At 39.9% G+C, this 12,475-nt stretch overlaps 1 protein-coding gene across 7 annotated transcripts in view; it reads left to right on the top strand.

The window, feature by feature from the left end:
* Positions 1–12,475, top strand: part of MAPKAP1 (mitogen-activated protein kinase associated protein 1) — a 137,907-nt gene that overhangs the window by 30,215 nt on the left and 95,217 nt on the right. For all 7 annotated transcript variants that reach the window (XM_019541049.1, XM_019541046.1, XM_019541045.1 and 4 more), the window contains one exon: positions 3,256–3,404. In XM_019541049.1, the coding sequence (XP_019396594.1) occupies positions 3,256–3,404 (149 nt within the window). The remainder of the gene's footprint in view (positions 1–3,255; positions 3,405–12,475) is intronic.

The raw sequence follows: 12,475 nt of genomic DNA, 5'->3' as shown, positions 1-12,475 counted from the left end.
CGTTTTCATGAGAGTAGGCCTGTGGCTGCACGTGTACGTAGTCCTTGAGTAATGGTAGACTAGGGGAAAGTAGAGATGTGTAGGGGGAAGCTGATGAGCAAGTGTTTAAGGGGACCCTGTAAACAGCCGTGTGAAGGTAGACATTGATGTCTGAGGTACTAGAGCTCTAGACTTTGTTCCCATTGTGCCAGAGATCTGCTTCCCTCCCCATGCCTCAGTTCTCTCACAGCAGCACTGGTGTGTTGCAGCAACATTCATGTTAGAGATATCTACTTGGAGAACAGCATGTTATTGTTCTCTAAAACAGTTAAACTTGCTATGCCCAACTCAGATCCTCAGGGTAGAATAATAACAAGACTTGACACTAAAACAGTTGTTTGGCCATACATTTCAAAGTGGTAATAAAAGCAGATAAATATTTAGTATATAGATACTGGCATTTTTTGTTTGTTTGTTAATGTGTTTTTTGTTTAAGTTGCTGATCAGCTTTTTTGGCCACGTATGCCTGGTTTCCACACAAATGTTGTTTGTATTGCTGCAAGAGCTCTCTGTTGCAGATTATTTTTCTTGAATATTTTGTGGTTCTGTAAATTGCAACCAGGAGTTTTCTGGTTTTGTTTTTGAATGAGGAATGTTGAGAAAGAGATTAAAAGATAGTATGAAAAGTAATGGGGTGCACTAATGTGTTTGCACACATGTGCATATGTGTGTGTTTTTTAAATGTTGCCCATCTGTCCACCAGGGCTTTGTAATGATACCCGGGTGGGTTTCACCTACCAAAAGGAAGGCTAGCAGTGAAGTTAGAGAAGCTTTACAAGACAGCCTAAGAAGGTGCTTAATTTGTTGTTCAGATGAATTTATCAATAAGATATTGATGAAACTGAAATATGCAATGAAGTAGGCAAAAAGCAGGATAAATAACCAGTACATTTTACACTCCATTGAGACAGCCTTAGAGACACTTTGGACCTGTAGAGAATAACGTATATAGCTAAAAAATTCCATACAAGAGAAATAATAATGTAGTGCAGGCTAATTATGAAGATTTCCTTTGAGCAGAAAGTGAGTGCAGTATAGTAAATCCTAGTGCACTGTAAAGGCATGCTCTCTGCCTTCCTTTCTAAAACCAAAGGCTGTTAAAAGCAGTGTTGCCTGCCAGTTCCACTAGGTTTGGCCTCTTCCTTCTTAGAGCCAAACCTGGGTGGGAATTTTTCAGTAAACATTGGTTACATATGTCTGTTCATCTGAATTGAGACTTTTTTGGAAATATGCCTGTTTCACCAACAGCAAATAGTCAGATGATTAGGGCTGTGACCTAGGTTCAAGGCTCTGCTCTTCCTGACTTGGGTCGAGACTTTAACCAGGCCTTCCAGTTGGGGTGGCTGTGTTTCTCAGTGTCTCTTTCCTGAACTGTTTTATTTGGTACTTATAGATAAGGAGGGGGAGACACGGAGACAGAGAGAGAGTCTTCCACATCCCAGGTGAATGCTTTAAGTACTAGGCCTTCTGGCTCTTTTGGGGCAGTTAGCTCTGTCTCATGTTTTGCACAAAACCACTAACGGCTGTTGAGCTCATTCTTCTGCTACAGAATGGGAAAATTTTTTGAAATCTCAAAATTTTTCAGGATGGGAAACCATTTCTTAGCTAGCTATACTTACAGCATTGTGGAAGAAGCTGTAATTCTAAACTCCTGAGTCACACGTGGTTTGGACTCAAAAACTATACAACATTCAAAGCAAAACAGATGCTACAGTAATGAACACAGAACACCAGAGCTCCTCTTTCTGCACGTCCCAGCAAAGAAAACAATAAACAAAGACATCTCAAACATTTCCCAAGAAACAAGACTAGCAAATAAACCACTTGCTTTTGCACTTGAACCAATAAAACCATTATACAGAACTCCAGGGTACAAAGTGCCTTCCAAAGGCACAAGAAATAATGGCTCACAATACTACATAATTGCAAATGAGAATTTTTTTTTTTTTTAAACAAGAGCAACTGAAAACAAACCTGCCATATAAATGGAATACATAATGGGGTATATATTTTCACAGTTAAGGAGAGAGTTTAATCACACTTTTCTGGGTTAACCTCCATCCCACCCCCAGGCCAGTTGGGTATCTTTTGGTACATACATCTGTGTAGTACCCTTGCCAACTGTGTGAATTTTCAGGCAATCTGCTGGATAAAAATAAAACTGAATTTTTTACTAGTTAGAGTTTGACAAGTTTTAATTTCACAATTTAAAAAATGAACTGACTGCCTGCAACAATGGTTTTTGAGTCCCTGTTCAATCTGCCTTAGTAGCTGTTTTAATTCTCTGGAGGAGTAGCATGTAAATCTTTGGGATGTGAGAGAATCCAAACGTATGAATACAGAACAGAGCACAATCAGTTTAGGGGAATTGATGCTGATTCTCAGAGAGAGATTGATTGAGTTTGGGGGTCGTTTGCTCCTTGAGCAGATGTTTAGCAAACTTGTCCGGACTTACTCATGGTTACCAGAGAATCAGACGTTGATACCAGTAGGCTAAAGCGTTATAGGCTTTGAGCTATATTCATCCGTCCTGATTTTGCAGTGACCTTGTAACAAGGACTTTCCCTTTATTTAAAAAAGTGTCTCTGTCCATAAATTTGAGTTTAAACTCTCCCTGGCTATCCAGCATCCTTGTGTCATATACCATCCTTTATTAGGTTCCATAAGCCTGACAATTGCACAGTAGCTTTTGTCACCATTTCGTCACAGTACTTCTTTCTGACCCAAAATACTTGTCTCGAGAATGGGGTTACCAGTCTTGTTTTTTCAAATAAGGCCTACAGATGCAGCGTGCTTACTTTGGGGAAGTATACAACATTTGCTGTGCTGGATCAGAGGAGGTGTAAGAAGTCTACTCATAGGCCATACTGAGACAGCCTGCTCCAAGAGGTTCTTCCCCCGCCCCCCATTAACCCCATCAGGTTTAGATTAAACCCAGAACCACAAGCTTGTCTGTCTTCCCTAGCTGTTATATTTCTAAGTATGCATGATATCAGTATTACTGTTATTGTCACGTGTGTCATAATCTTAAACATTGGGCCTGATTGTGATTGGGCCTCCATTGCAGGGTGAATGGTGGGCTCCTTCTCTACTTTGTCCAGCCTGTATTGTATTGTATTTTATTAATTCATCTCCAGTTCATCATCTTCCTACACTAAACAGTATTTTCTCTGCATGTAGTAATGCAAATGTTTTTATCTCCTTTTTGAACTGCAGCAGAGGAGCTGAGCTCTCTGTTTGAAAAAAAGAATTTCAAAGTCAAGTCTCCACATTTGGGGAAGCAGTCTATACTGTCTGTGCGACTTGAGCAGTGCCCACTGCAGCTGAACAATCCTTTCAATGAGTACTCAAAATTTGATGGCAAGGTAAGGGAACCAGCTTTTTTTTTTTTCCTCTGACATTCGGCTGTCTCCTGACCTGAAGGTTAGCTCAATCCTTCTGCCCTTATGAAAGTGTGATATGAAGATATTTGTTTAGGTTTTAATTAAAAAGCATAGCAGGTCTATAGTTAATTATCTTTAACGGGTTATCTAGAAACTCCTTTCTTTTAGTCTTAATTGCAATGGTTCCCAGGTGCAATAGAAGCATGAAAATACCGAGTGAATGATATGCATGCTGTGCCTTTGTACATGATGTTGTAGACTTGTGTCCCCATTCCAACACATGGTGGCTTAAGTAAAATACTTAGTGCAGCTTTCAGACCTCTCACTTCTAGGCAGGTGGTGGTGAGAGCCTGAGTACTGATATTCTGTTGCATTACACACTGGTTTGATCTAACCTGTCTAGCCCCACATCAGAAGTCTGTGAGTGCCTCACTGTTATGCCCGTATTTATCCTTACAACACCTTTGTGAGGTAGGAAAGGACTTTATCCCATTTTGGAGCTGAGAAAATGAGGCAGAGAGAAACTAAAGGCTGAGTTCAGAGCTTCCACAAGGCTGAGCAATGCTGTACCTAACTTTTAGATGTCCCAGAGTATAGTTCACAGCCCCGAGTTACTTAACTGAGCTCTCTTTTGCAGTGAGTGGGGAGAGTTAGGCATCTTTCATTGGGATTTCCATTGGCCAGCACGCTGGCTGTGACTGGTGGGGAATGCTGAAGTAACAGGTGGTCAGCCAGATGACAACTCTGTTCCTGGAGCTTGGTGCCCAAGTGAGAAATGGATCAGGGGGCTGATGCTCCATTTGAAATGCAGTGGAGCATGCGTCTTAGACTGGGGAGCTGTGCAGGAGAGCCCCTGTTTTGACATCCCCACTTGGGCTTCAAGGTGAGGTAGGTGTCGGGCTGCTCACTCTGCCGAGAGGGAGGCAATTCTGGATTTGTGGAGAAGTGGAACTTGTGGATCTATGGGCATTAAGTCCTTGACAGGTTAGGCCGGGTTATAAGGGCTGCACTCTTGTACTTAAAGCATCATTTCACCTGCTGTCCATGTTAGGTGTCTATGACCTTTTGTGGATCTACACCCAAGTGCCTTGTCCAAGCTTCCATAGAAGGGCTGGCAGAACAAGGAAACTACTAGACCATCCGTCCCTCCGTTATACCACCAACTAGGGAATGCAGTACAGATGGTAAAGGTTTGCTGGGGGTTTGCAGTGCTGTGTAGAGGAGGAAGCGTATCAGCCTCTTTTCGTAGTCTGGACTTTTCCCACTCCTTGGTGCCTGGAAGTGGGAGGAGGCAGGAGTGGCCTGTATGCGTCATGTTATGGGAACGGTGAAGGAAGAGTGGTGTGAGCAGTCTCCCAGGACTGCATGGCCCCTAGTGTTTCTGCCACTGGTTTGGGCAATGTGTTGGAGTTTGGCTGAGGGCCATAATTGCTGGTGGGTTTGCTAGTTGCCCAGAACCATCAGTTGAGCTTTGGCAGGATCTGAATTTATCCTCTAATTCCAGTCATTGGTTATAGCTGTAGCTGTTGCTGAAATGCATGCTGAATTGATGCGAGGGAAAATGAGTTAATCAAAATGAGGCAATTTGAAGATTTCTGTCTAGCATTCTATGCTGTCACCAGAGTTGGTGCATCCCTTAATTAATTAAGCCCAGACTTCTGTCATTCCAGTAGTATGTAGTACTAGTTTTTATATGTGCTAATTGAGAAGAAATTGTACATGGAAACCGTACAGCTTGAGCAGTATACCAGCCAAACTATAGGGAATACCATACTAGACCGTATCAAGAGTCCGTGTGATCTAGTCTAGTCTAAAGGCTTTATGGCTATTTGCCTTGGAGAGATCAATTCTCTTCCTTCCCCATAAAGTTTAGTGCCACTGTGCTAAACTTTTCTGACTCCTTCCCTGAGGGTGCTTACTTTGTATTGGCGACCACAGTGTAAACAATTTCTTAGATTTTGGTAGGAAGAGCTCCACAAACAATGGCAATTATGGTATCAAAGGCTTTCAGTGCTCGTGGGCAGGCCAGGTGCTTTGTGATATCTTTTATTAAACCAAGTGCTCCTAGTGTGCCTTTAAAAATACAGCAACGTAAGAAATGCAAAATATAAATGCAAATCATTGCACTTCACTTTGCATACCACCCTCATCTGAGCACAGTCAGCAGAACAATATGGCTTAAAAAACATTTCTCACTAGTCCTATCCCCAACACACTCAGCTCCCTACCAAAATCTGCTTATGTAGATGAGGTTTGGAGCCTGATTGATTGGTCAACTTGGGTATCTGAATGCAGGTACTTCATAAACCATCTCCTGTTACATGCTCCATTCTAGCCTGGGCTATACCTTTTCTGTCATAAACCCTAGAAAACTGAAATATGAATATTGGGGTCATAAAAAAGCTTCACGTTGTTTCAGAACAATTACCAGTTACCAATATAATTGATATGTTCTGTGTTATATTGGATTTATTTGTGGGGGCTTCTGTGGAAGTGTCAAGTTTGAGCATCATTACCATTTTGGTGCGAGATTTTCACATTCAATTAAGTGTTTTTAATATGGGAAATCAGATATGCAATTTGATTACATCCGTGTAGAAAGACATTTTATTAAATATTGGTAGTTGCAGCTCTTAAACCATGGTGTCTGTGCATGTTATCTTGCATTTATTAGCATGCAGTAATTAGTGCTAAGTTGCTGTTTGTGACCGTTGTTTTAGCATAATGAATAAGTGATACCAGTGCTTTGATGTTAGCAGTAGCAAGATGGCCTTCTCTGTCTGCTGCTCAGATTTTGGTGGTGGTGAGTGTTTCAATTCTGATTTACCAAAGGTTTATGAATAGCAGATAATGTTCTGGGCGGAAGATGGAGGAGGTGGGGGGTGTCTCTCTAGGTTAAATTTTCAGAGGTCGAAATCCTGTAAAACTTGAGCATGGTTTGAGTTAGGTGCAGGGATTTTCTGGAAAATTTTGGAAATGGAAAAACCATCCTTTTTACCGTCCTAATTGCTGCTACTTTTCTTTTTTTTAATATGTATTAGAATTAAAATCTTATTTTCATCTGTTTAATACTGATGCGTTTGGCAGGTGTGTAATGAAAATGGCTAGCATTTGAAGGAAATTATACTGTACATGTTAGTCATTTTTTATCATCTTAGTGAAATGCATCAATATGATATTCAGTGACACCTTGGTGATTAATAGAGAATTATATCTGAGTCAAGCCCTTTTTTTTTTTAAACCTAGAAATTAAAGTGCCTATTCAAATAACACTACAAAATGATCAAATTAGCATTCTGTGAATGCATAATCAGATTGTATTAGTTATAGCAGCATTGTTTGTGCTACTTTGGGTAAGTTTATGTCAGTGCTTTCCTTTCTTCCAGGCTATTTGAAAAAGCCACTAGATCTGGGCTGAGCCATAGTACCAATATTATATAGTTCAGCAGTAAATTACTTCACCTGCCCTAAATTAGGAACACCAAGCTTTTTTGTTGTTCTTACACCAAAGGTATCTGTTTTCAATGAAATGTTGTAGGCGCTACAAAACTTCGCTGTTTACGATAATATTTTTAACTGATAAGAAATGAGCAGTATTTTTCCCACAAATATTCATAATTCTTTTTCTGGGAATAGCGCATGCCTTATTTACATAATTAACAGAGCCACTCATGTCTCTTGGGAAAACGGTACATAATTGGGGAGAAGTAGGGGGGTGGAGGACAAGGAGGGGTTTGGGGCCTAATTAAACATGTTTAAAAAAAACCCCTACTTAATTATGTATTTACTCAAGAGACTAGAATGGCTCTAAAATCCTCTAAGATTATAACTAAGGCTTTGATTTAAAAAAAATCAATGTAATGTAGATTTTCTGTTTGTTTGGAAAAGGTCTATGGAAAATAAAAGCGCATTATCCTCTGTCCACTCTTGGTGTGTGTACTTGTGCTAACTCTGGAATTGCATTTCTGAATACTTTTACTACAATCATTAATTGACATTCATTTTTTCCTGTTGGTTTATTAATGTATTTTTTAAAGATAATTGATTTAAAATAGGTGTGTTAGATTCTGTAATTTTAAACAGGCCACTTTATTAAAATGTCTCATTTTTGCAGCAGTTTTCTTGTCAAGTTTAGGGTTTGTTTTTCCAGCCATTTCTGCATAACATTTTAAAGCGCTCTAATTGCCTCCTGGATTTTGATCAGTTTATTGAATTATCAAAAATAAATTAGAAAATATAGCTTGTAAAATATACCCAGACTGAAAGCTCTCTGATCAGCACTAGGAGTTCTTGTCACGTAACCAAACAAAAAATGGTTGTAGTTTTGTGGGACCTAGAATCTCCCCCGTCCTTAAAAAAACAAACCAAAAACTCCAAAATAAGCATGGCACTTACCATCCAATTGCAGTTTCTGAAGTTCTGGGTTTCCTCTTAAAATAAGTATACTAAATCCTTAGCCCCAACAGCTAGAAAGCATCTGCAGTGTTCATCATGCAGGTGTACGGCCTTAGCTTAATAAATGCTAATAACCTGATGAGAATTTGGAACCACTAGAAGCCTTTGACTTTTGTATGCAATTCATTTGTAATTTGTATAGAGAGCTCTATTAAGGCATCAGAAATTTGCAGCCAAGGTGTCTTTAGTCTAATTTGCACAGTAGAGGCAGATATAGCATATTCCAGAAGTGGTATTTTTTATTTGCCTGCACCAGGAGTTTTCTTTTAATCTTATTTTAAGTATTTGTTGTTCCCCTTTCCCTACGTAGCTGTTCAATGTGGGGAAGAAGTGATTAATTGTGTATGATTAAGTCATTACCAAGTGCAAGGTGAGCAACATGAGAGAGTAATACTGGTCTTGTGGTTAAGCGCAGCACTTGGATTCAGAAGATCTGGTTCCTGCTGTACAAGTTTTTTGCTCTTGAACAAGTGCTTTAGACTTGAGTCAGTTCCATGGAACCAAGGGCCAAGGCCTTAATCGCTCTGGTCCTTCATGTCCCCATCTATAAAAAGGGGCTGATGCCAGTTGCCTACCTTTATTAACGATTGCCAAGCTCACGGTATTTCCTGATTGAAAGGTTATAGAAATGCAGTCTATTTTCAAACCACAAATCCACATCACATGAGCTGGTGGAAACCATGATTGTGGAAGGTATTCTGTCTCTGAGACACTGAGCTCAAAGGACACTTATTTAGCGTCGTGGATTAGTGTCAGAACTGCTCAGTTGGGTGACCATCTACGCTAACAGAAAAATGCCAGCAAGGTACTCTCAAGTGACACAGATAGTGTCTGATGACCTAGTGGGCAGCTTTGTGCTCTGCTTAGGAACAGCATGCGTGACCTCTGCAGAGCCTTTCATTGACACTCATTGCTGTTATCTGTGACGTAAGCCTGCAACCATCGAGCTCACAAATCCTTGCTAACTTTGCTGGGGAAGCTCTAGTTAGTGAAACGTTAACAAGACCCATTTCTGCCAAATGTATTTCTAAGAGATGCTTATTGCCTAAATGGTGCAACTATGTGCATACCTTATGTCCTCAAAAGCATGTCATCAAGCGCAAAAGTGCTCCAGGAAAATCAAAGCAGGAACAGATGCTAAAAATGCTCAAAACAGCCAACAGGGAACTGTGAGCCTAGTCATGATGTCACATGCAAAATGGGGGAGAGGCAGGTGGGACCAGAAAGACGGAAAGAAACTACTCCGCTTCTAACATAAACTGGAATCACAGGAGTGCAAACTTCGTCCCCGTACCCAAGAAGAGCACCACACTCTTTCCAGTGGACTTCAGCTCCTTCGATTTGTAATCACAAGCTAGCTGTAAGGACGTATGGAAGTGTTCTGTCTTCGCTGGCTCCGAGAGGTTTACCTGGCTACTAGGGATTGAAATAAAACCAAATTATAAATAAAATCAAACAAAAGGTAGAGCATCTGTTCTGTCTTGACAAATGCTGAAAAAGCTGTCTTCAGGAGTTGTGCCACTTGGTTGTGCCGTATGATTCTTTGTGAATGCGATTGTGGTAACTTAATAAAAACCAACAATTTCTCCTTTAGTAACTGTTTTAACAATGAAGCTGTAGAACGCATGGGGGAAGGGATAATTCATGAGTGCTAATTGCTTGGCTGTTAATTTTCATAAGTGTTGATAGAAGCAGTTCCTTAAATTAAACTTTGTTTAAAATGTATCAGGGGAAATATTCCACAATGTCGGGCCTGAAGTGAAAATTAATATGAATGCTGTGGCAATTAACACGTACTGGTTAATAGCTTTTAGCAGCATTTTGGGATGATAGTCCTTAAATACATTTTTGCATGCTGCTCTTGTTTCAGTCTTGTTCCAGTGTATGTCTGGATAATTATGAACAAATGTTTTCCACAATCACCAATATTAAATAGCTTGACTCGGAGAAAGTAGATAAAGAACTTACGAAAGAGGCAGTGCTACTGTAATTAATACTAAATTGCCTAAAATACAAATCCAGTATTAAAAACTCAATGCAATTTTTTTCATTTATTTTTTTTTTGCCCACAGACTGAATAGAAGGTTTCTCATCTGAATTCTGAATATTTTATTTTAGGGAGTGTATTTTGCATAATTTGTATTTCACCATTTTTTGTTTAGATACCATTATGATAAGAGCACAAATACTTGACTAAATAGGGGATGTTATGACTTTATCTTCCAGAACTTTAGGATAAATCGAGTTCATTTTACATTTTTTGGCATTTGTTTATATCGTATGCACTCTGAAATGTAAATAAAATCAAGGGAGATGGCTAATAGATTTACAGTTCTATAAAATCCATCGTGAATCATTTATGTGGTTCTGCTGTGGCGTGCTCTGAGCAGATAAGGTCCACCATGATTAAGACTCTTCTGTTTCAGGAGACGCTCATTAGAGAATTCTCTACATGACGTTGCCTACAAGCTTCTCGTGAGAGCAGCAAGGTTCTGTGTATGCTCGGGGAGTCTTACAGGTATAGCAGTGCTGGCAGCTGAAATGACAAAGCTGTGCTTCGTACCAGCATAGTTAAAACCTTCCCCCCACGAATGAAAGAAGCTATCTTTGTAAAAACAGTGTGGATGGAGTCATACCCCCAGAACTAGGGGTCTACCAGCAGAGCAGTGTTAGTCAGGAACTGCATCTCTTCACACTTGAACTGACATAGATATACCTGCAGAGATTTATAATGTCAACCAGACCTGAGAAGTTAAAAGATTTCTGTTCTTCTCCAGATGGAAACTGTCTGCTGTCTTCTCTCTCACTTCCCAGGGCTTCATAAGTTTCCCTCTGACACTTCGCTGTTCTGTGTATATGCACTTTCCTACCAAACTGCTGCTTGCCCTTCCCACCACCTTTTTTCTCTAATAATCTGCACACTAAAAACAAGCCTGAGAGCATATCTAGATGTGGTCACTTCCCAGTGTTGAATTATAAAAACAAGCTAGCATTTCATCTTTTTGTTCCTCTTATGGTCACCTCACTGCTAATTTCTCATTAGTTCTTGATCCTCAACCTGCTGCAATTCTCTTGCTTCATTGTGCAGTGGAAACTCAGTTCATAGTAATGACTGAGAGCCCTTCTGCTGAATTGGTTAATTAGTGAGTAAACAAGTGTGTGGGTGTCATTATGAGAATATGTGCTTGTCTGTGTGGATATATACATGTATGTGCATATGTGTATATGTATATATGCATGCACACAGGATAAATGTGTGTGTGCATGCACACACTGACATTTTCTGTGTTTCACACTCAAATGTGGCTTTATGTTGTTTTGCCTTTGGCATGCTCCACTTTTTGTCCTCCAGCCCAGATTTCAGACTCATTATATTAGATCTGCATTCTTTCTGGTAGGAAAGGCCGTTTGTCCTTCCCCAGACAGACAGGAACAGAAACATAGCCTGCCTAGTATGAAGCTGTCAGCTGAACTGGAGTTTTTTGTTTGTGAGAACTGGAAGTGTGAAAGCAATTTAAAACAACCTGTGCAATTCATGCCAACTTGCTGTACATGCAGATCCCTACTTACCTGCTCCTCCAGGATGCTCCAAAGGGCTAGGCAGTGCATAATGTTAACTCCCCCCCCCCCCTCCCCAATTCATGTTTAAAAAATCACGTGCTGGTTATCTGAAGGCTTCTGATAAAACAATGAGACTTCCTTAAAGGTCCGAACTGTGTTGAAGTCCATTAGAACGTGGTCTTAGAAGATGGGAAGGCCGACAGTTTTCCATACAGGGCAGGATATGAAAAGAGCCATGGAAAAAGAGTATGTTACAGAGAGCAGGTCTTTGCAGTGTAGTACCATTTATTTGCTCAAACCAGTTAAAAACAGCCTTTTGGCTCTCCCAAAGCTTGAAGAAGCATGCTTGTAAAGAACAAATTTTTCAACTGTTCAGGTGATCTAATAAAAGGCATCCTATTTACCCAGATAACCTTGTCTGCCTTTTGGCTCTTAATCCACTCCAGAGAAGTATGATTGTTATGTGCCTTCTCTTCATCATTTTGGAAGGACTTCATGGTGAGGGTCACTTTCAGGTAGGAAGTTTAGAAAGGTATCGTTCTAGGCAGTCTGCGTGTCAAGGAACTTTCCATATCCAGGACATGTTGCTAACAGAGCAGTTTTTCAGGAACTAGAGAAAATGTATTTCTTGCATGTAGTTTTATACATTTTACTAATGTGTGCGTGAGAATAATAACACTTTCATTGTTAATCTGCACATTTTTATTCATGTAACTTAAAAATGATCACTTCTAAAATACATTTTTTGTATTAGAGATGTGATTAATTAATGTGAGTCATGCTATTAGTTCAGTTGTATTTAAATGGAACATCCTTGTATTAAGAGATGCCTGGTTTCTTCTTCATTATGTCAAAACTGAAATGATTCTGACGTCTAATCAGTGTGCTTAACTGGTTCCTTTGCCCCTTCAGATCCAGTAGGGTTTGCCATGGAGAGAGAAGCTCCTGCACAGAGGGATCAATTAAATAGTGTAATGAAAGTTGGAAACACAACCACTGGTGTGTTCTATACATTGATTAAAGTATATTAAGCTCAA

This window comes from Crocodylus porosus, unplaced genomic scaffold, assembly GCF_001723895.1.
Source record: "Crocodylus porosus isolate Cpor-Errol unplaced genomic scaffold, CroPor_comp1, whole genome shotgun sequence".
In the NCBI taxonomy this organism is placed as follows: Eukaryota; Metazoa; Chordata; order Crocodylia; family Crocodylidae; genus Crocodylus; species Crocodylus porosus.
The sequence above is the reverse complement of the archived record's forward strand: the minus strand, read 5'-3'. Positions and strand labels throughout refer to the sequence as shown.